General features: G+C 38.1%; 1 protein-coding gene across 5 annotated transcripts in view; it reads left to right on the plus strand.

Moving 5' to 3' along the window:
• The window catches only part of YEATS2 (YEATS domain containing 2), a 122,328-nt gene that overhangs the window by 66,145 nt on the left and 31,392 nt on the right, over positions 1 to 24,791 (plus strand). For all 5 annotated transcript variants that reach the window (XR_013369385.1, XM_077879845.1, XM_077879846.1 and 2 more), the window contains exons 10-18: positions 1,524 to 1,704; positions 7,891 to 8,130; positions 9,791 to 9,949; positions 11,871 to 11,974; positions 12,947 to 13,054; positions 13,516 to 13,698; positions 19,931 to 20,189; positions 22,714 to 22,875; positions 24,284 to 24,456. Coding sequence is in view for 4 of the 5 variants with exons in the window: in XM_077879845.1 (XP_077735971.1) it covers positions 1,524 to 1,704; positions 7,891 to 8,130; positions 9,791 to 9,949; positions 11,871 to 11,974; positions 12,947 to 13,054; positions 13,516 to 13,698; positions 19,931 to 20,189; positions 22,714 to 22,875; positions 24,284 to 24,456 (1,569 nt within the window). In the remaining variant the exon portion in view is untranslated. The remainder of the gene's footprint in view (positions 1 to 1,523; positions 1,705 to 7,890; positions 8,131 to 9,790; positions 9,950 to 11,870; positions 11,975 to 12,946; positions 13,055 to 13,515; positions 13,699 to 19,930; positions 20,190 to 22,713; positions 22,876 to 24,283; positions 24,457 to 24,791) is intronic.

The following is a 24,791-nucleotide window of genomic DNA, read 5'->3' on the forward strand; positions in this document are numbered from 1 at the left end:
TATAGCAGCTGCACCATTTTACACTCCTACAAACAGTGCACAAGAGTTCCAGTTTCTCCATATCTTTGTCAACACTTAATTGTTTTCTGTTTTTTTACTAGTAGCCAAACTAATGAGCATGAGGTGGTATTTCATTGTGGTTTTGGTTTGCATTTCCTTAATGATAACTGGTGTTTAGTATCTTTTCATGTGTTTATTGGCTATTTGTGATTCATCTTTGGAGAAATGTCTAGTCAGATCCTTTGCCCATGTGTGAATCATGCGTTTGGTTTTTTGTTGTTGAGTTTTAGGAGTTCTCTTTATATTCCTGACATTCATATCTTATCAGATCATTCTGTGGGTTGCCTTTTCACTCTGCTCATTGTGTCCTTTGATGTACAGAAGTTTTTAATTTTGATGTCCCATTTATGTATTTTTTCTTTGGTTGCCTGTGCTTTTTGTGTCACATCCAAAAAATCATTGTCAAATTCATTGCCATGAAGCTTTGCCCTATATTTCCTTCTAAGAGTTTTATTGTGTTAGCTCTTCTGTTTGGGTCTTTGATCCATTTTGAGTTAATTTTTGTAAATGGTGTGAGGTAAAGGTCCACCTTCATTCTAATGCATATGGATACCCAGTTTTCCCAGTACCAGTTGTTGAAAAGACTTTTTCCCAATGATCTTGGCACTCTTGTCAACAATAATTTGACCACCTGTACGAGGGGGGCATTTTATTCTAGTGGTCTCTATATTTTCTCAATGCCAGTACCACACTGTTTTGATTACTATAGTTTTGTAAAAAGTTTTGAAGTCAGGAAATGAGACCTTCAGCTTTGTTTTCCTTTCCCATATACCTCCTCCCAGCTTTTTTTTTTTTTTGTATTCATGATATATCAGCAGTAGTTATTATAGTTAGAGTTAACAAGTTAAAGCTTATTCTGTTTAGGGAAATATGCTGTGTTGTATCAAAAGATATTTATTGAACATATACCACATATTAGATTCTGGTCCTGGTACTGGGGATACAGAGGTGAATAAGATAACTACTGCTTTTAAGGACTTATATTCTTGGTTGTGTTGAAAATGGTGAGAAGGTATATAGTAAATAAAAGCAAATGAGATAGTTTCACTTAAAATAAGTGCTATAAAGAAAAGAGTAGCTAGAGGACAAAAGGGTTGTTGCTTTAGCTAGATTGGTTAGAGAAGGTGTCTCTGAGAAGGTGACATTTGATTGAGACCTAATGATGACAAAGAGGTAGTCATGGAAAGATTTGGGTAAGAGTGGGAAAGAATGTTCTAAGACATAGAAACAGCAAATGGAAAGGCCCCAATTATATGATTGGTTTCACTCAGTTATCTGTCTGTGAAACCAAACTAGATTACATTCTGGGTTAAGTCCTTTAGTTCTTAGATTGAAATTGCTTTTGAAGTATGATTAGAAATTATTTGTCACATCTCTTAGAGAACCATGTTCTTGGACAGGTTTGGGGGTTTCTGAGACATTGATGATGGATTCATGAGCCCGATTGTTGCCTGATTGTGTAGGTAGTGGATGTTGAGCTCCACCGACATTCTCTTGGAGAAGATTCCATTTATCCTCAGTCCTCCGAGTCAGACATCTCTGATGCCCCACCATCTTTGCCTTTGACCATTCCAGCCCCAGTGAAAGCTTCCTCACCGATAAAGCAGTCACATGAGCCAGTACCTGATACATGTGTGGAGAAAGGTAATATATTTTTCCTTGTATGGAAATGAATTTTTCCTTGTACAGAGGAGTCACTTTCTGGGGCATTCCTTTCTCTCATTTGCATAAATACCTTGAACTGCTGCCTATAGAGATTTAAGAATGTATGGAAAATAAATTTTCCATAAGTAGACATGCTGCATCTACTATATAGTCCAGATATGAAAATAGCCAAATTTTTTTCTTCTTAGAAGTTTCTTTCATGAAGTTCTTCTGACATTTTATAGAACATTAAACTCACAAAAAGGCATTAAATGCTTATTTTTTTATGATTGTAATGGTTTCTTCTAATATGTTACAGGAAGACTTTTTGGTTTGGTTCTTAATTGTGTGAACAAGAAACTGAATACTAAGTATCTAAGCTTATTTAAAATATAACATAACAGGGCGCCTGGGTGACTCAGTTGGTTAAATGTCTGCCTTCGGCTCAGGTAATGATCCCAGAGTCCTGGGATCGAGCCCTGTATCAGGCTCCCTGCTCAGTGGGGAATCTGCTTCTCCCTGTTCCTCTGCTTTTCCACCACTCTCCCAGGCTTGTGCTCCTCTCTCCCTCTCTTGGTCATTCTCTCTCTCAAATAAATGATAAAGTCTTTAAAAATAAAATATAATGGACACCACAGAAATACAAAGGATTATGAGAATACTATGAAAAATTATATGCCAACATATTGGACAACCTAGACAAAATGGATAAATTCCTAAAAAAACATATACCCTCCCAAAACTGAATCAGGAAGCCGTGCCAAATTTGAACAGACCAATTACCATCAATGAAATTGAATCAGTACAAAAAATTCCTGGGGTCCCTGAATAGCTCAGTTGGTTGAGCATCCGACTTGATTTCAGCTCAGGTTGTGAGCTCATGGTCGTGACATCAAGCCCGGTATTGGGCTCTGCACTCAGCAGGGAGTCTGCTTGAGATTTTCTCTCCTTCTGTCCTTCCCCCTACTTGCATGCATGTACACACATACTCTCTTTCTTTCTCAAAACAAACAAACAAACAAACCAAACACAACACACCTCTCAACAGAAGTCCAGAACTAGATGGTTTCACAGGTGAATTCTACCAAACATTTAAAGAAGAGTTAATACCTATTCTTTTCAAATTATTCTAAAAAACAGAAGAGAAAGGAAAGCTTCCTAATTCATTCTGTGAGGCCAGCATTACTCTGATACTGAAACCAGATAGACACTACAAAAAAAGAGAACTATAGGCCAATATCTCTGATGAACATAGATGGAAAAAATCCTCAACAAAATAGCTAACTGAATCCAATAGCAAATTTAAAAAATCATTTGCTATGATCAAATGGGATTTATTCCTGGGATGCAAGCATGGTTCAGTATTCCCAAATCGATCAAGATGATATATCACATTAATAAGAGAAAAGATTGAAAGCTATTTCAATAGATGCAGGAAAAGCATTTCACAAAGTACACCATTCCTGGTAAAAACCTTTAACAAAGTAAGTTTAAAGGAACATACCTTGACCTAATAAAGGCTGTATATGAAAACTCACAACTAACGTCATACTCCATTCTCTCAAGGTTAGGAACAAGACAGGGATGTCTATTTTCACTGCTTTTATTCAACGTAGTACTGGAAGCCAGAGCCATAGCAATTAGACAAGAAAAAGAAATAAAAGGTATCCACATTGGTAAGGAAGAAGTAAAACTGTCACTATTTGCAGATGACATGATACTCTGTATAGAAAACCCTAGAGACTCCACCAAGAAACTACTAGAATTGATAAATGAATTCAGTAAGGTCACAGGATACAAAATCAATGTACAGAAATCTGTTGCATTTCTATACAGTAATAAATAAACAGCAGAAAGAGAAATAATCACATTTATTATAATTGTACCAAAAAGAATAAAATACCTGGGAGTAAACTTAATCAAGGAAGTGAAAGATTTATACTCTGAAAACTATAAAACATTGATGAAAGAAATTGAAGGTGACACAAACAAATGGGAAGGTATTCCATACTCAGAGATTGGAAGAACAAATATTTGTTAACCTGTCCAGACTACTCATAGCAATCTTAGATTTAATGTAATCCCTGTCAAGATACCAACAGCATTTTTCACAGAATGAGAACAGACAGTTGTAAAATTTGTATGGAACCACAAAAGATCCTGAGGGGCACCCGAGTGGTGCAGTTGGTTGAGCCTCTGACTCTTGGTTTTGGCTCGGGTCATGGTCTCAGGGTCATGAGATTGAGCCCTGCATTGGGCTCCCCACTCAACAGAGTCGGCTTGGGATTCTCTCTTCCTCTCCTTCTGTCCTTCCTTCTTGTGCTTTCTCTCTTTCTAAAATAAATAAGATCAATCTTGGTTTGTTTGTTTGTTTTTAATGATTTTATTTATTTATTTTTTCTAAAGATTCATTCATTCATTCATTCATTCATTCATTTATTTATTTATGATAAACATGGAGAGAGAAGCAGAGACACAGGCAGAGGGAGAAGCAGGCTCCATTCCGGGAGCCCGACGTGGGACTCGATCCCGGGACTCCAGGATCGCGCCCTGGGCCAAAGGCAGGCGCTAAACCACTGAGCCACCCAGGGATCCCCTGATTTTATTTATTTTAGGGAGAGAGACCGTGTGTGAGCAGGGGGCTGGAGGGAGAAAGAGAGCAAGAATCTCATGCAGATTCCTCAGTGAGTGCAGAGTCCAGTGCAGGGCTTGATTCCATGACCTTGAAATCATGACCTGAGCTGAAATCAAGAGGTTTTTTTTTTGTTTTTGTTTTTTTTAAATTTTATTTATTTATTCATGAAAGACATGGAGAGAGAGGCAGAGACACAGGCAGAGGGAGAAGCAGACTCCATGCAGGGAACCTGATGTGGGACTCGATCCGGGGTCTCCAGGATCAGGCCCTGGGCCAAAGGCAGGCGCCAAACCGCTGAGCCACCCAGGGATCCCTGAAATCAAGAGTTGAACGCTTAACTGGGTGAGCCATCCAGGCGCCCAATAAATAAGACATATCTTAAAGGGAGAAAAAAAAAAAAAAAACAAAACTAAATAGCCAAAGAAGTCTTGAAAAAGAAAAAACTGGAGATATCAAAATTCCAGATTTCAAGATAATACAAAGCTATAGTAATCAAAACAGTATGCTGTGGTATTGACACAGAAAAAGACATGTAGATCAGTGGAACAGAATAGAAGACCCAGAAATAAACCCATGCTTATATGGTCACTTAATCTTCAACAAAGGAGGAGAGAATATGCAATGGGAAAAAGTCTTTTCAACAAATGGTTTTGGGAAAATTGAACAGCAGCATGCAAAAGTATGAAACTGGGCCATTTTGTTATACCATACACAAAAATAAACTCAAGATGGGTTAAAGATCTAAACGTGAAACCTGAAACCATAAAAATTTTAGTAGAGATTCTAGGCAATAATTTCTGTGACATCAACAGTAGTTGATCTACTAGAAAAGTAACACTTTTCTAGATACATCTCCCAAGGTAAGGGAAACAAATATCAACTACTGGGACTACATCAAAATAAAAAGCTTCGGCACAGCAAAAGAAAAAATCAACAAAACTAAAAGAGTCTGTTGGATGGAGGAAGATATGACATACCTAAAATATATGAAGAACTTTTTTTTTTTTAAGATTTTATTTATTTACTCATGAGAGACACACAGAGAGAGGTAGCAGAGACATAGGCAGGGAGCCCGATGTGGGACTCGATCCGGGGTCCCCAGGATCACGCCCTGGGCTGAAGGCAGCGCTAAACTGCTGAGCCACCTGGGCTGCCCATATGAAGAACTTCTATAACTCAACACCAAAAAACAAATAATCCAATTAAAAATATAGGCAGAAGACATGAACAGACATTTCTCAAAGAAGACATACTGATGGTCAACACACATGAAAAGATGCACAACATAACCCATCATCAGGGAAATGCAAATCAAAACCTGCAAATGAGATGCCACCTCACACCTATCAGAATGACTAAAATAAAAAACATAGGAAAGAGCTGGTGTTGATGAGGATGTGGAGAAAAGGGAACCCTTGTACACGTGGGTGGAAATGCAAACTGGTGCAGCCACTGTGGAACACAGTGTATGGGTTCCTCAAAAAATTAAAAATAGAAGTACTATATGTGTGATACAATAATTCCACTACTGGGTATTTACCCAAAGAATACAGAAACATGAATTCAAAAAGATACACGCACCCTTATGTTTATTGCAGCATTATTTACAATAGCCAGATTATGGAAGCAGCCCAAGTGTCTATCGATAGATAGATGAATGGATAAAGAAGAGGTTATATGTATATATGTATACACACATATACAATGGAGTATTACTAAGCCACAGGAAGAATGAATCTTGTTTGCAAATCTTATTTGCAGCAACATGGATGGATCTAGAGAGTATAATTCTAAGTGAAATAAGTCAGAAAAAGACATACCATATGATATTACTCATGTAGAGTTTATGAAACAAACTAACAAAAAAAAAAAAAAAAAGATTACCCAGAAAACAGATTCTTAATTATAGAGAATAAATTGATCATCCCCAAAGTGGAGGTGGGCAAGGGAATGGGTGAAATAGATGAAAGGGATTAAGAATACACTTGTGATGAGCATTGAGTAATGTATAAAGTTGTTAAATCACTATATACACCAGAAACTAATATAACACTATATGTTGACTGTCTTGGAGTTAAAAATACAATATAAGGGGCGCCTGGGTCGTTCAGTCCGTTAAGCATCAGACTCTAACTCAGCTCATGTCTTGATCTCAGGGTCCCGGGATCAAGCCCTTCATTGGGCTCCACATTAAGCATGGAACCTACTTTAAAAAATAAGATTAATCATTGGGATGTCTGGGTGGCTCATTTGGTTAGGCATTCCTATCTTGAATTTGACTCAGGTCATGATCTCAGGGTCCTGGGATCAAACCCTTTATCAGGCTCCGTGTTCAGCGGAGAGTCTCTTTGAGATTCTCTCTCTCCCTCTCCTCCTGCCCCTTTCCTCCATAAATAAATATACTTTTTTTTTAAATACACCTTAAAAAAATTAATCAACAAAGCTATTTCAACTATGACATTTTTTCATTTTATTCACGAGAGACATAGAGAGAGAGGCAGAGACATAGGCAGAGGGAGAAGCAGGCTCCCTGCAAGGAGCCTGATGCGGGACTTGATCCCAGAGCCTGGGATCACAACCGGAGCCAAAGGCAGACGTTCAACCACTGAGCCACCCAGGTGCCCCATAAAACTAGTTCTAAATGGTATCAGTTTAATTTCTAAACCTTCATTTTATTTTTATTTTTATTTCTATTTTTTTAAGAGAGTGGAGGGAGGGGTACAGGAGGAAAGAGAGAATCTCAAGCAGACTTCATGCTTATTGTAGAGCCTGACACATGGCTCAGTCTCACAAGCCTGCATGACTTGAGCTGAAGTCAAGAGTCAGACACTTAACCAACTTCACCATCCAGGTGCCCTTCTAACCCTACATTTTAATGTGATGTTAATATTTTGGTCCTTTTATAAATCTCAACTCTTATTTCTCTTTAAATTTCAGTTGCATCTTCATGGGCATTTTAATAAAATAGGACATTATTAGATTAAGTGAATGCTTTTGAGTTTTCTTCTTTTCTAATTTAAACATTTTTCAATTCAGAACATAATGAACGGGGGCAGCCCAGGTGGCTCAGCAGTTTAGCGCCACCTTCAGCCCAGGATGTGATCCTGGAGCCTCGGGATCGAGTCCCACATCAGGCTCCCTGCATGGAGCCTGTTTCTCTCCCTCTGCCTGTGTCTCTGCCTCTCTCTCTCTCTCTGTATGTGTCTCTCATGAATAAATAAATAAAATCTTTGAGAAAAAAAAAAGCAACATAATAAACATGTGCTTTTTATATTGTACGTACTTAATAGTTAATGTTTTCTATTTTTTTTCTAATTTTTGAAAAAAACATTTTAATAAGATGATTCTAAACATGATCATTTACATTTCACCCAAATATATGTAAAGGGTTTATAAGTATTGTGAGCTGTATGTATTTTACCGGGAAGTGTTTTAAATGGTTGTTGAAGTGGTAAGGGGTTTTTATCATTTCATTCTTTTCCCACAGTGGTAAGGTTTTATTATTTCTAAGTGATTCATGACTTATCATTTGCCTGTTTCATTTCAAATAGGCTTCCCAGCCAACACTGAAGCTGAGAGACACACTACATTTTATTCTTTGCCATCTTCATTGGAACGAACACCCACCAAAATGACAGCATCCCAGAAAGTTACCTTTTGTTCTCATGGCAATTCAGCTTTTCAGCCAATTGCATCAAGCTGCAAAATTGTGCCTCAAAGTCAGGTTCCTAATCCTGAGTCACCTGGAAAATCCTTCCAACCCATCACCATGAGTTGCAAGATTGTTTCAGGTATAAGATGATGTGTGTCAAGTTGAAGTGTATAAAAATTGTAATAACCAAAGAAAGTATTGTGGCTTTTTTAAAAAGTTCTTTTAAGGGCAGCCCTAGTGGCGCAGTGGTTTAGCGCCGCCTTCGGCCCGGGGTGTTATCCTGGAGACCTGGGGATCAAGTCCCACATCAGGCTCCCTGCATGGCGCCTGCTTCTCCCTCTGCCTGTGTCTCTGCCTCTCTCTCCCCCTGTGTCTATCATGAATAAATAAATAAATAAAATCTTTAAAAAATAAAAAATAAAAAAATAAGTTCTTTTAAGTAAGGTTTTTGTTTAATAAGTGAGTTAATCAGTACTGATTAGCAAAGTTATCAACAAAGGAAAAACAAAAGTCATTTCATATGAAAACAATTTTTGAATAGGAAAGAAGTGAAATTCAAAGCAGTCAGGTTTTCACCTCAAGGATTGCTGGAAGGTAAAATGTTTACTAGGATGTATGGTTGAAGCTAAGGTAGGAATTAAGTTTTTGAGTTATATATGGAAACTAGAATGACTAATAAGAACAGTTTAAAGGCCTTTTGGTGTGAAGTTAAAGCTTCAAAGGTGGGAATTGGTTTGGAATTGAATTTTCTTTTATACTAATCACACTAGAAAATTACTCATTCCTATTACCGGTAGGAAATTCTGAGCCTTCACATTGACTGAGATTGGATTATCTACTGTCTCATGACAGTTTCACATTTATGTTAGGTAGACTTCTGATGGGATTATGCTTGATGGTTTAGGTTGTACCACTTGAGAAAAGGCAGGAAAGAGTCAGTAGAAATATCTAGGCATTGGAAATCTTCTATATATGAAGGGGGTAGAAAAGGAGTCCTCCGTGCTAAAAATAGACAAGCAAAAATATAATCCAAGTCTTCAAAATTGATGAAAGGTGAGAAACATGTAATTTTACCTCCCAGTTAGAAGCATTTTGGAACTTATTGCTTCATACGAGAAATAGACTGACCATACAAGTTGGTCTGAAGTTTAGAGAAATTTATGGAAGATAGATTTGATTGATAAAAAACCATTGGGATGTTGACTGATATAGGGGTAACATTTGAGAGTGTTCTCGGGAATAGGAATCTCTGGATCGTAGCTGTGATTTAGTATTGACAGACTTGTTTTGGGTGGGTGAAATTCATGTTTTCCTATAGGAAAGTAATTGTAAATCAAGACTCCCGGTTTGTAAGCCTTGCTGTTCACGTAACGAATTTCCTGTAATTTTAGTGTCTTTGACTAACCATTATTATAACAGTTTTCCCAAGTTATTAAGAGTGGTTAGGGATTCAGGAGTTCCACGCTGTTATGTGAAGCTCTGCTTTTTGAATTTAATGTGGATGGTTGTGTTGGGGGGAATTTTGTTAAGGTATAGATTTGTATTTAGTAGGTCTGGAGTAGCACCTCACAATATGTTTCTCAAAAGCTCCCTATTGATGCTGATGTAAGGTATAGAGAGGGAAACACACTAATCCCCAACTCAGCCAACAGCTACTGTTTGATCAGTACCTGAAACATACTGTACCATTCTCTCTTTTCCCAGTTTGTCACCTTTGTTCTCTGTTCAGCATTTCCTTAGATGGGTTGAGTATATCTTTTTTGTTTAGTTTATTTTGTTTCTCTTTTTTATTAATAAAGGTTCCCCCATATCAACTCCAAGTCCATCACCGCTGCCTCGAACCCCAACTTCCACTCCAGTCCATGTGAAACAAAGCACTGCCAGCTCTGTCATTAATAATCCTTATGTTATCCTGGATAAACCAGGGCAGGTTATTGGAGCTACCACTCCCACTACAGGTATGCCTTTTATCAATATTTCTGCATCCAAAAGATTTGAACTTTTGTGAGATGAAATCTTAGTAGGACTTATGTAGCCATATAATGGGAGAATGAAATCTTCCATTTGATTCAAGAAAGGACATCTAGAACAGTAAATCCAGTGGTATTTCTCTGAGGGAAGATGTACTTTATGTAAAATTTATACTTTTTAGGAATTTAGGAATTTACTTCAGTTTTCTTTTTAATTTCTAAAGACTAAAAGTGAACCATAATTAATTTTCTTTAAAAAAAAAAAAACAAACCCAAAACTTAATTTTGTTTTCATTTGGAAGACATTCTCTTTGGGCTTACAAGCAGTGTGGTTATTTTCCACATTTAAGCTTCAGAAACGAATACCTTTGTGGGCCACGTATGTTTCTTACCAAATAAAAAAATTATCTTTACTTTTCTGTGAATAAGTAAATTTTGTGTGTGGGAGGGAAATTGAACTCTGCAGTTATAAAAAGGGACCTCTGATAAGAATAAGAACTGGATTTATTGTGTCTGTTGTCATAATTTCCAATAACTACAGAGTGCTTTTTACAGTTTTTCCAAGATTTTTGCTAACATTATTTTATGTATTCGCTTCAGTTAAATTATGGGAACATGTGCTTCTAAGTGCAAACTTTCTGTAGCTTTCACTTTTAATTAAGAGAAATAGTGAAAAGAGAAGTAACTATAAGGTAATGAGACTGATTTAAAAATTTTTATTTTTATTTTATTTTATTTTTTTTGATTTAAAAATTTTTAAACATATTGATTTTAACACATGACTGTATGTTGGATCTTTCCAAGTAGTTTTTTTTTGGAAAAGTTAGGTCCTTTAACAGTGATTAGAATTATGGAAGTCCTTTCAAAAATGTTGTTTTCAGAAATTACTTAATAGCCTTTTGATTATATTTAGGGATATCAAATAGGTATCCTTTGAGGATGTTTAGTTTTAGGAATTAGCCAAAGTCTTTGCAGGCAAGTTTGATAAATGGAGCAGGTGATCAGATACCATTTTTGGTCTTGCCTTATTTTTGACTATGGATAATGGGACTTTTTTTTTCTTTTAAGATTTTATTTATTTGAAAGAGAGCACAAGCAGAGGGTGCAACAGAGGGAGAGCAGGCTCCCCACTGAACAGAGAGCCTGACTTGGGGCTCAGTCCAGGATCATGGCCTGAGCCAAAAGCAGATGCTTAACCAACTGCCGCCCAAGTGCCCCATAGATGATGGGACTTGTTTTTATCAGACCCTAAAGGCAGTTGTACAGATGGCGTATAAACTGCTTAATGTCAGCTGCACTTTGGAATAGGTATAATCTCCTAGTGAGGAGGCTTTGAAGAAGCTAGCTTTCGTTCAGATTCATACATTTGGTACATTGTTACATAACCAATATCCTTGCATATCCTACCTGTATACAGGTAGTAGAGTATGTTATGTCTAATAATTCACTTTTCTACATGTCCTTACTTGTCTATTTTTAAGTTAATGAAGTGGCTAATTTCATGGGAGGAACCCTTAAGTATTTTTTCTGTAATAATTTCATAATTTCATAGTTGTGAGTTTTCGACCCTTACAAATGAAAAATAGTGGGAGGGGCAGCCCCAGTGGCACAGCGGTTTAGCGCCGCCTGCAACCCGGAGCGAGATCCTGAAGACCAGGGATCGAGTCCTGCGTCGGGCTCCTGTGTGGAGCCTGCTTCTCCCTCCTCCTGTGTCTCTGCCTCTCTCTCTCTCTCTCTCTCTCTCTCTCTCTCTCTCTCTATGTCTATCATAAATAAATAAATCTTTAAAAAGAAAAAAGAAAAAGATGAAAAATAGTGGGAAAAGGGGGAGGGTGGTGGAAAATGTTTTAAACTTCCATTTTGTACATTTTACTTTGTACTTTATTTTAAAATCTGCCTTGCTTATCAGGAAGTCCTACAAACAAGCTCTCTACTGCCTCCCAGGCCTCCCAAGGAACAGGTTCCCCTATTCCTAAAATTCATGGAAGTAGTTTTGTAACATCTACTGTCAAGGTAACACTCTTACTGCATTATTGCACTTTTCTAGTTTATAAAGACAATAAGTTTAAGGTCAGCAAGAATTTGTTGGTCGATAATGCAAATTTCATTAAGTAGAATCTTCAAACTAATAAGTATCTTGAAGATCATTTATTCCAGACTCTCCTACCTTCCTCTTGGTCTTTTCCTAGTGTGAAAAATGTTCCTCAACACTTTTATTAGTTGGACGGTCAGTATGTATTTGAAAACTTACTCTGATGAGGAGGCAGCTATTTTTAGGAGTGGTCAGCTTTGTTACAGATTTTTCCTTATAAAAATATTCATCTGGCAGTATGCTATTTTTCTTCTTATGTTTGTCCAGTAAAGAGTAATTGTGTATTTTTTCTATACGTCAGCCATGTAGTTACCTGAAAATAATTTTTATCATTTCACAATTTATCTTTTTTTTTTCCCCTCAGGGTAAAGAAGCCTTTAAAATTAGAACTTCAAATATGATCTGACTTGTTCAGCTAATAGATACCTAGATACCTAGAGTGCTGGGTATCTGCTCACTGTTTGGTTCAAGTATATACTGAAACACTCGAACCTGTTTATTTATTTAGTGATTAGGCTCTAGGGATAGAAAAGAAAGAAAATACAGTGCCAGGCCTTAAGTGTCTTACCATCAGGCAGGGGACTAGACATGTAAATCAATGAGTCAACCAAATATTAGAGGCATATCATAGGAGACTTCCCAGCATACACTGGGGCACAGGTGAATAGGTTCTTGCCAGTTTATAGCCTTTTCTTGCATTTGGTTTCTGAAACAATATTAAAATGCTAGTGTGGGGGCTGAAGACCCCAAAGAGTTTTGAGCTTTTGATTTTCTTTTATTTTTTGGTTATGTTGCTAGAGAATGTCACAGGTTTATATTAAATATAAGGGACTGGAATATCTGAAATCACTTATTTTATCCTAATTGTATAATATGTATTTTTACATACACAGCAGGAGGATTCTTTGTTTGCATCTATGCCACCTCTTTGTCCAATTGGGAGTCACCCTAAGGTTCAAAGTCCCAAACCTGTAACTGGAGGACTTGGAGCTTTCACAAAAGTGAGTATTTATTAGGACATTATCCCATAAGTCAATATGGTTTTGTTATATAATTATTTTGTGGCATGTTGGGAGTTGGCTACCCTACAACATGTAAATTTTTAATTCTAAGACCACATCCTACTTCTGTGACATGTTTCCATATATTTAGTGGTGTCCACAGGGCAGCCCTTGGTATCTAGCAAGATCTCCTGAGAGCACAAGCTGTGTGTGCCACCAAAATCTAGAACAAATGGACTAGGATGAGTTGCAGAAACACAGGATCAAATCCAGATCCTCCTTTTCATCCCTCTGATAACTTTCATGGACTGTATTTAAGCAGTATTTTTACCTTCTAGTGGAGTCATTTTTTTTATAGACCAAGCTTCATTAATTCATTAATTTCTGCAAGCAGAATAGATTGAAATATTAGTGGCTTTATTCATAGGATGATTATTCAGTGTTATTATGTTTGTTGCCAGGTAATCATCAAGCAGGAACCTGGTGAAGCCTCTCATGTGCCTGCAACAGGAGCTGCTAGCCAGTCACCACTCCCTCAGTATGTGACTGTGAAAGGGGGTCACATGATAGCTGTGTCCCCTCAAAAACAGGTCCTAACTGCTGGAGAAGGGACTTCCCAGTCACCAAAGATTCAGCCCTCCAAGGTTTGTGTTCGGTAGGGTTGGGGAGATCAATATGTAAATGAACATTAGGTGCCTTAAATAATAGGTAGGTGCTGACAAAATTCAGATGACAGGGTTGCTCCCCCTAGAAAATCCTGTAGATGGAAGTCCTGTTGGAAAAGCAAGTTAGTGTTAAACCCGTCTGCTCTTGCAGTAATCATTGACAAGAACAGGGGCACATCTTACAGAGAGAGCTCAGGAGTAGTCAAGAGGCAAAGGGATACTTATTATCTCTCTGGCAGTGAAGGTGATAGATTTCATGACACAATTTCCCAATTGATTCAGGTGTAAAATGGGTAGCTAACAGGACCAAGGTCTACTGTTTTATTTATTTCTGGTAGGTGAGTGCTGTAGTTTACAACTCTAATGTCCAGGCTCTGTGATCTGTTTACTGATTCTTGACTCTTTAGAGAATTTTTTGCTTTATAATTTGGAAGTGTGGGGGAATTAATATAATGATAAAATGGCATGTAGGTCCATGTTTTCCTGCATTGGTTGTGCTTATGAATGCCTGTGTGTGTGATGTTCTCATTTACATGCTATCTGTTCTCCTTAGACAACCTTGCAGGGCGGATACTCTCAACTCCATTTTCCAAATGAGGAAACTGAGAGGTCAAGCAACTTCCTTGTGAGCGTTTAGCTAATAAGTGACACAGGAACCTGGGTCTGCTGAGCCCACAATCTCTCATTGCAGGGCTAATTAAAATTTGTGAGCCATTGTCTGGAACCTAAGCATGATTTTAGAACATAACAGAGTTAAAATATCTCATTTTGGTGGCAGATACATTCTGTAGCTATCAAGAATATTATGTGAAGTGTTTGTTTTTCAACTTGAAAGCCAGCCTATCTAGGGATAGATGAATTGCTCTGAGAGGAATACCTTTTTCTTTTTTAATTATTTGAGGGGCGGAGCAGGCCATGAGCAGGGGGGAAGGGCAGAGGCAGAGGGAGAGGGAGAAGCAGGTTCCCCACTGAGCAGGGAGCCTGACACGGGACTCCATCCCAGGACCCTGGGATCATGACCTGAACTGAAGGCAGAGGCCCAATTGACCGAGCCACCCAAGGTGCCTCAAGAGGAACGCTTTAAAATAGAACAGGGCTAGAAAAAGGGCTTTAGATATTTTGGTTTAGGCTAGATAACTGCACATGGATTTTGACAAAAATTCATATGTTATAATTCTAAAATATGTATGGTTTGTTCTCAAATCTGTAAGAGTCCATTAACTACTTTCCCAAACTTAGCTGGTCATGAGTTATCTGATAATTAAAAATGTCTAGATACTAAGGCCCTCATCTCATACTTTCTGAATCAAACTCTTCTTGGGAGCCCTGGGAATCTGGATTTTTATCAAGTTCTGCTGACTCACGATTCAACAAATTTAGGAACCACCAAGCTATAACATCAAATTTGACTTTGGGGCTTTCCTAACCTGACTGAGACAGGCACCCCTATCTGCTTCCTAATGCTCTCGCTATTGTTTTGGCCTTAGGAGTAAGCTCTTGTCAAAGTCCTTTCATGAGTCAGTTATTGTTATCTGGACTTGCTACTCGGACACATCGTCATTCTTCAGAATCTATTTTGTTTCACCAAAGATACATGGAATAGCTGAGTTAGGTTTTTGAGTCAATATAGCATTGCTGTTTATGCCCAGAAGCTCTGGACAAGTTAGTTTCACTTTTTTACACTTTGCTTTTTACAAATCCACCCCTCTGTAATCCTGAACAACTGTATTGGCTTTCTTGTCACATTGCCGTCTACTTAGTGACAATGTAGGACTAAAAAAAAGTAGATGGTTTTGTGCTAGAATGCCCTGAATAAAGTTTAAGGGCACCAGAAAAAGCCACAGAAGAGTGTGAAAGAAATGTACAGAAGCAGAAGAGCATGAGGAAAGACATTTCCTGTTTATCCAGGAAATTTAGTACATGCTTTGGACTCCAGATAAGGAACTGTCTGCAAGTACAGACTGTCCCTGGTTATTGGTGTGAAGTGCATTCCCAGAAATTATGCCAGAAAACAGAAGGGTGAACAAAATGATACTGTTTTACCTTCCATTCAACTTTGGCTTATCTTTTTTCATGAAAATAAAGAGAAGTGCTGCTTTTGCCATAAAATGGGACATCTGAGCACTTAGTGGGTTCTTGTGGGAAGGAAGGAGTGTGGCATAGTAAAAACAACGCGAGCTTTGTAATTAGAGCTTGTTACAAATCTCAGCCATTTACACACTACCTGTGTGACCTGGACAGGTTTTTCTTTCTGAACCTTGTTTTTTTCATCTAGTAAAGGAATAATACCCTCTGTCTTTCAGAGTTGTAGGAGAATTAGTAGAGATATTTGTATAGAAAAGGGGATCTCTGGGTGGCTCAGCGGTTTAGTGCCTGCCTTCAGCCTAGGTTGTGATCCTGGAGTCCCGGGATCGAGTCCCACATCAGGCTCCCTGCATGGAGCTTGTTTCTCCGTCTGTCTGTGTCTCTGCCCCTCTCTCTCTCTGTGTCTCTCATGAATAAATAAATAAAAATCTTAAAAAAAAAGAAAGAAAGAAATCATTGTAAAGAAAGAACTAAGCACAGAGCAAGTACTCAATAAATAATAGTAGCTAATGTTACCTGAGGAAGGACAAGTCCCATGTTAAGTACATGCGTTAAGTACATGGCAGTTCTTATCATTGAGTACTAAATTGTGATTGGCTGTATTTTTCAGTGTCTAGAAGAAAAATTAGATACATAGAATCTTCACTTTCTGGTTCTTAAAGTAAATTCTGACTTGCAGAGGTCTGTACAGGACACAAACAAAAACATTGAGTCAGAGTAAAGTATTTGTAACAATATAGAACAAAGGGTGTCTGCTTTGTGAAACCAGAAGGAAAGTAGGCATGTAAAGAGAGAAGTGTTGTGGAATGGGAGGAGTTCAGGTTCTATGCTAAAATGTTGTATTGTTAAAAAAAAAAAAAGCAAAACTAAGTGTCTTAGGAGTCTTCCTTATGATGTCCATAGACAGCTGTGTGTAGGATTTTTCCCCATAGAATGCCAGACTTCCTCATTCTCTTTTTTCAAACAAAAGGGGAGGAGGTTAATCTTGTGAGTGGTATGCTCCTACTGGATAAGCTCACTAATAAAAACTGCCCTCCTGTGGCCAACTTGGGATACCACATTTATTTAGCTCTTGGAGAGATTAAGTATGTCATATTTTGGAAAATTTGAAGCAGTTAAGTAAGGATAGAGGTTGGTACAAGGTGGAAAAAGCAAGTTAAGATGCATGGAATTTTAGAAAAGAAAAAAACTGGTCTAATCCATATATATTTTCCTTTTAAGATTTTTTTGCTTTCTTTGTTGGCTTTTAAGAGCATGAAGATAGATTATGTGTAATTTAGCTTATGCAGTGAATTATTAAGCTTGATATATTTAAGAAATGTGAAAACTCTTAGGAAAAAAGTTTGGCTTCTGTAATAGTAGAGAAATCCAAAAACCAAAAGCTTAAGTGTTTTTCTCACACATAAAAGACACACATAAAAAGGCAGTTCTAATATGTTGGCTCCAAAATCATCAAGAATCTAGACTCCTATCTTGTTGCTCTGCCATTTTCAAAATTTGGTTCTCAGCTTGTGGGCAAAGATGGCCATTTCATTTTATGCTACCATGTTCACATTTCTGGCCAGCAGGAAGAGAAAAGGGGGTGCGGGGAGGCATAACCCAAAAGTTGCTCTCATCACTTCTCTTCCTATCTTTTTAGCCAGACCAACACTAGGCTAGATAGAAAATGTTCTATGTGGCTATGTCCCTAGCTGGAAACTGGGGGCGCTCTTACCGTGAGAGAGAAAACAAGAACGGTTATCAGGATTCAGCTGGCACTTTCTGCCATTACCCAAAAAATGGTTTTCTACATTAAGAAACTGTTTTCCATAAATATATAGAAAAGTTCTTTTTTTGAGAGTGAGAGTGAGCAATCAGCAGTAGTGGGGGAGAGAAAGGGAATCTTAAGTAGGCTCCACACCCAGTAGGGAGCCCAATGTGGGGAAAAGTTCTTGATTAATAAGAAGAGTTTCTGGGCAGCCCCGGTGGCTCCGCGGTTTAGCACCACCTTCAGACCAGGGCGTGATCCCGGAGACCTGGGATCAAGTCCCGCATTGGGCTCCCTGCATGGAGACTGCTTCTCCCTCTGCCTGTGTCTCTGCCTCTCTCTCTGTGTCTCTCATGAATAAATAAATAAAAATCTTAAAAAAAAAAAAAGTTTCTACATCCACATCTGTGAGGTAGAGCAGGGTGAGTGTGCCCAGCTCTGTGGCTACAGCCACACTCCGTGTTGCTGCAGAATGAGGCTCACAGTCAGAATGAAGAGATTTGGATCATCCTAAGGCATTGTTTTAACCAAGCCAGGATAGTGGGAGGATTTTTTTTCTTCGTTCTAAGTTAACTTGTTTTTTTTTCCCCATTGGTTCTTTGAGTCTTTTGTTTCTTTCTTTCCCTCCTTCGTTAAACTTACATAAAAGTGGAGAGACTATTATAATGAATCCTGTATGCCCGCTACCCAGTTTCAATAATTATCAGCATTTTGCTAATCTTCTTTCTCTTCTAGGACATTTTAAAGCAGATACCAGATGTTGCATACTTTAATTTCTATTTGACTAAATCTAGGATTTACAGTGAAGGTTTTCTGCCCTCGCTGAATGTGGATCCATTGATGTTCTCCATCCTTTGAGTCTCTATGTAGCCTCATACATTACAGTTCTTCAGTTAATAATAAGTGTCATGGGCAACAGCAGCAGTCATTTACTGTGTACATTATATCTTATGAGATAAATATTATCTATATTTTATAAATGAGATGTCTAAGGCTAAAGCTCAGAAACATTAAATAACTTATGTAGCTACTAACTGATGGAACAAAGCTGGGAAACCAAGTCTGGCTGCTTATAAAATCTTGTACTCTTTCTTCTGTGTTATACTGTGGTTTATAACTGTTGATTAGAGGACCATTTCCTTTATATCAACCATAGTGTCCAAACACATGGCAAATGTGTTTTACTTTATTTACATTCTTTGAAAAGAAACCATGTATGATTTAGTAATTATTTAACATAAAAGTTCCATTTACCAGTTGTATATGGTTTATCGTTTTCTTCTACTTCTTATGTAATCCTATTATTGGTAATCCTATCATTTAGAAAGATTCTAAAATAAAATACAAAGAATAATATAATCAGTGCTCACATATCCTCCAACCAAAATTAGCATGTTCATATTTATTTCATTTCATATATTTTCCCCAAATAAAACAGGACAGAGTTGAAGTCTACTTTGTTCTTGCCAAAAGTAACACTGTAATGAATTGGGATGTGTAGCTTTCCAGTTCATACTTTTATTGCATAAATCCATAGCCATAAATAACATGTAATGTGTGTGTTTCGAAGATTTATATTAGAGATATTTACACTTATATTTTTCTGCAGCTCTCCAGTATTTGTACTGTCAGAGTTTGTTGATGCTGATATCTGTAGTTCTAGTTCATTTTTACTAATGTATGCTATTCCATTGTCTGACTTGTACCACAGTTTATCCATTCCTCTACCTGTAGACCTAAAGCATGTTGTTACATGTTATAGACATTAAGTTTGTTAACATTTTTTGTAATTATAAACAATACTACCTTGGATGTTATGTATATGTTCCCTTTAACACAGGTCTAAGGTTTCTCTAGGATGTATTTCTAAAAGAGGAATTGTTATAACACGGGATAGGCGAATTTTCAGTTTGAGTAGATATGCCTATAATACCTCTCTGGAGTGGCTGTACAAATTTACTTTTCTTTCAGCAGTGAACAAATGTTCCTGTTTCCCCATACTCTCCAGCCACTTCTTGATGGAGTTTACTTATAAAATAAATAAATAAATAAATTATATTAAATAATAAGTGGGTAAGTAGAATTTTTTTCTTTACATTTCTGTATTTTCTAAGTTTTTTATTTAAAAAAACATATAAAATAAGTTCTAGATAGTAGCTGGGGTTAAGACGAAAACCATAGCCTTTTATTGTAATAACATCCAAAATGTAAAAAATTCTGTCATTCACATCATAGGTAGCATTTCTAGGCGATGAAATTAGATTCCATGTTTTATATCTAGGACTTTGCCTTGTTCTCTGATAGAGTGACTGTTCTGTTCTAAGAGCCCTTGAAAGGACTGAGAAGAAGCACTGGTGGATTATTCTCTATTTTCAACAGGTTGTTGGGGTGCCAGTTGGGTCTACTTTACCTTCAACAGTGAAACAGGCTGTGGCGATCAGTGGTGGCCAAATCCTTGTAGCCAAGGCCAGCTCTTCTGTTGCCAAAGCAGTTGGTCCAAAGCAAGTTGTGACCCAAGGAGTTGCCAAAGCAATTGTGAGTGGAGGTGGAGGAACCATTGTTGCTCAGCCAGTGCAAGCCTTAACCAAGGCTCAGGTCACTGCTGCTGGCCCTCAGAAGAGTGGATCCCAGGGTTCAGGTAACTGATACTGATTGGGTCCCTTTCAGCAGCAGGCCTTTATATATAAACTGTTCTTTGCTAGTAGTTTTATTTGGTATTTGGTTCTAAGAAAACCTATTAGGTTGATGCATAACGAGTATATAAAAACATGTTAATTTTTTTCAGGTAGCATTTTACATAGAAGTCTGTAAAGCGGTTTACTTTAAGGGAGCATGTGTGTGTTTTAGCAAGAGTAATAAAAATAGAGCGTATTTCTTGATAGTGGTTTCAGGTCTGAAAGATAATTTTCATTTGATCTTATCTCCACTTTGGATTGTATTCAGACTTAAAATCTTGGGATGGTCATTTGTCAGCAGCATTTTGAGATACTGAACTAATGCTTTCTCTACCAAACAAGTTTAAACACCTTGGATGTGTTTGAAGCCTTGATATGTTGTTTTTATGAGAGCATGAAAAAATATACCTAAGACATTAGATGCACTAAGTTTTGAAGGTCTCGATGAGGCTAAAGAATTATTGCAGTGAATTAGAAGGATGAGGGTAGCGGATGTCTGAATCATATTGTACACCTGCTACTCACACTGTGTTAATTATACTTGAGTTAAAAAATTAAAAAAGAAAACATAAAATCTAAATAATAAATTGAAAGAATAACCAGAATCAACTTTATATAAAACATTAAAAAGATTTAGAAGAAGGGATCCCTGGGTGGTGCAGCGGTTTGGCGCCTGCCTTTGGCCCAGGGCGCGGTCCTGGAGACCCGGGATCGAATCCCATGTCGGGCTCCCGGTGCATGGAGCCTGCTTCTCCCTCTGCCTGGGTCTCTGCCTGCCCCCCCCCCCCCCGACTATCATAAATAAATAAAAAAATTAATAAAAAAAAGATTTAGAAGAAAAAGGGAAAAGAAGGAAGTGGATGTCCAAAATAAAGATTTCAGAGGTGGTGAGTTGTTGGTGATGGCAGAGTCCATTTGTGCCATTAAAAATGAGTGTTTGCAATGTTGGAGGAAGTGATCTTTGGAGTTTAGAAAATGAGGTGCCTGAGAAGCTAGATAATTAAGTCACTGATAGTGCTATCACTGAGGATGACAATCATTGGCTTTAGAGCAAGACTGAGTCAGGAGTCAGTCTTCAGCAAGTGAGGGGAAGTGATTGGGAGTTCAGTAAATGAGCACAGAAAAGAGGGTTAAGGTGGTAGAGCCAAACAGGAGCCAGTAGGTTTTTCTTCTGGAATGAGGGGTAATAACGGTCTGAAAGCCAAATGGTAGAGCACAAAGACTCCTCTCCTTGTCCTGGCCATCAGACACTAAGTAAGATTCAAAAAATAGCTTTTAGCTAAGGGTGCTACTGGGGAAGTCCTGTATCTTCAGAGGACTCAGTGTTTAATACCACAAAAAGAAAGACTTCAGAGAGGTCAGGGTTCTAGTGGGTGTCATTATCACAGCAGGAATTCCTGGGGGTAAGATGAGAGAGCCAGGGGAGGAGGATGGGCTGAGGAGATGGGTTCAGATGAGGAATGCAGGGCAGTGTGAGGCTGGACTCTGGGTGCGGGTGACTGAGCAGAGAGGCTTGCTGAGCTGCACAGTGATATAAGGTGGGGTGAGTTCTAGCAGCAGTGGAGAGGGCTGGTACTCCAGTCTTCATATCAGCCCCTGCTGTTGGGGGGTAGCTTCCTGGGGTCTTGCTTCCCTGGGCTTGCTCAGTGGAGTAGTAATGAAGAAGAAGACTAGCTCAGGCTAGAGGAGGCTCTGAGAGCCCTGTGCCTGTGGTGACTCACTCGGTTCTATGGGCTTCATTATAGGGAGATTTGAATTCAGGGTAATTGCAGAAATTTTGATGTGTAAGTCTTCACTGAAGAGTCACATTTAGAGGTTTATAGCCTTGTGCATTGAGAAGTAAATCCTAGGGGATAAGTGAAAGCTCTTTGACATAGGTGAGACTTTCAAAAGGTAAATTCTGGTTTCATACTATATGTGCTAGTTGTTGACTGGCTTTTTTGTTGTTGTCATTTCTTTTTTTTTTTTAGTTCTTAAAAAGTGAAAGAGGTTAGAAGTCTTGTTTCAAATCTGTAGTTTCATTCATTACTAGAAATTGATAAAAAGGGCTTTAAACGGGTTTTGGAAAGAAATATATATTCATCCAAAAATAAGGTTATTATTTCTTTGATTGTCTAAACCATAGGACTTTTGAGAGTAAAAAGAGTCACGGTTATTAATGATTGGGACATAAGTATAAAAATCAGACCCAGGTATAAACTGGAACTGTTCTGGGCAAATTGGGACATATGGTCATCCTATTTATGTACAAATATAAATTCCCCTTTGTAATTTATGGCAAGCTCTTCTAATATGTAAATTAGTTTTTGATTAGCAAGATATTAGCCTTTGAAGTATTACATATCTAGGAAAACAAACTGTAGAGTTTACTGTTTGTGTTTTTTAATAAGAATTTATTGCTCTGTTTTTAATTTTTAGTGATAGCATTGTCCTCAGTTCTACTTTTTCCCTTTACTTTTTTTTTCTTTTTTTCCTGTACCATTTTAGTAATGGCAACATTGCAGCTACCAGCCACTAATTTGGCCAACTTGGCAAATTTGCCGCCTGGCACTAAACTCTACCTTACAACGAACAGCAAGAACCCTTCAGGAAAAGGGAAACTGCTGCTGATTCCTCAAGGAGCCATCCTGCGAGCTACCAACAATGCTAGTCAGTCCGTCATTAAATCATTTGGTTCTTGGGTCTCTGGGTATGTTCATCTCATCCACCCGAGGGGCAGCTCTTACCTGTTTCAGGAAGTGTTTCTGTAGCTCTTTGTGGTGGTATGATGGTAGTATTTGCCCACCTGGATTTAAAACATACACATAACTATAAGTGGGTTTAAATAATCATAGTTCTAGGCGATGACACTGCTATTTTGGGTTTATCTACTCAGAGTTTGGGGTCAGGAACAAATCACACTGGAGAGAGATGACTATTAAGACAGTGTGGGGAGAAAACTGTTCGTGTGAACTATAAACAAAAAAAGTTCTTCTTTTCAGTGGTATCTAGAAACCGGTGATACCTGGGGAGATAGTAGCTGGAGGCCTATGTGCATTTTGGAGGGCATAGGAGTAGGAGTGGAATCAAATGTTCTCTGCCTGCTGTTATTTAAGTTTGTCAGTTTTGGAGATGGAACGAGAAATATAGAGTCAACCTTAGTGTTAAGCCTTAAAACCCCAAAGAAATTAGGTTAGACTTAATCTAGAAATTATCTAGACTTAGAAACTTTGGCTTTGACATAGAGAAAAGCAATTTGGATAGTGCTGGAAAGGAAAGGGTAAAAGGAATTATTTCCCTCTGAATCATAAGTATAATTGATAGAGCAGTTAGGTTCACTAGAAATGAGCTGCCCTTGCCAAAATCTAGTGTATGAGCTAGTCACCATTTTGTTTCCTGACTGTTTGCTCATCCTGGCATTTTTTCCCTCATACCTAAGTATTGATATATAAAAGATATGTAAGAAAAGGACAATGTAAGGATTCCATTATTTACCCAGAGAGCCACCTCAGTCTTAGTTTATATACATTATGTCACCAAAAGAGAAGTAAAGGGGATCCAAAGGCTTTAAGATGGAATATAAAAAGGGGGGGGGGAATGGGGCACTGAAGTCATTATAAATATGAGGAAAAATGTTTTTTTTCCAGGGCAGAGGGAGACAGAAAAGAGAGTTCTGTAAAACTACACTTAATTTTATCAGTTTCACTGAAATCGAATGAGATGCCAGAATGTTTAGAAGCCCTTCTCTGAGCATATTTTAGTCAACACTTGGTTAGAAAATGTCAGTATCAGACTGTTGATCTCCCACAACGAAGTCAGAACTCTTGTTAAAGTGAAGTTCTTCTTGTACTAAAAGCTGAACTCACCATTTGTCCTTCAGTTGAAAGTAAAAATCAGTTTCAGTCCTTAATTCTAGAACAGTCTCCTCACTGTTGTCACAGAATAGGTATGTTACCAAAAAAGGGGACTAGGAAAGGGAAGGGATGGAAACGTCATCTGTCACTCTGGGTGCATTTTTTTTCCTGGTAAGTCTCTTACTATTTTTTATGATGTTGCTGTCATCTCGTTGTGTTTCCAGATCTCCAGTCTGGCTCAGCTTCAGGTAGTGGTGGTGGCGTCAGCGGAGGCAGCAGCGGCAGTGGAGGTAGCAGTGCGGGTGGCAGTGGTGGAGGAGCCCAGAGCCCCGCGGGCCCTGGAGGGATATCCCAGCACCTGACTTACACATCTTACATCCTGAAGCAGACTCCTCAGGTCTGATCATTCGTGACTGGTATCTTTCAAATCCTTTAGTTATTAACAACTTCCTTTAATTATACTGGATTTGTTTTTACATCTCTGGGATTGGGAGTCAATACTAACACTATAGCCACATGGAATCTTTATTATTTTGAGCTTGTTTTGAGAGGAGATAGAAGTTCAGAAAGACTTAAGTACGAGATCTCTCTGCTAAGCCAATGCTAGAATTTGGATTTAAACTCATAGCTTTCTGACTCAATTTTTGCTACACTGTTGCCTCCCAAATCCATGAGTTAATGAATAGTATTAAGAGACAGTTGAAAATTTTCTCTTGCAAGGGAGTAACCAGA

The sequence above is a fragment of the Canis aureus genome, chromosome 31, assembly GCF_053574225.1.
Source record: "Canis aureus isolate CA01 chromosome 31, VMU_Caureus_v.1.0, whole genome shotgun sequence".
In the NCBI taxonomy this organism is placed as follows: Eukaryota; Metazoa; Chordata; class Mammalia; order Carnivora; family Canidae; genus Canis; species Canis aureus.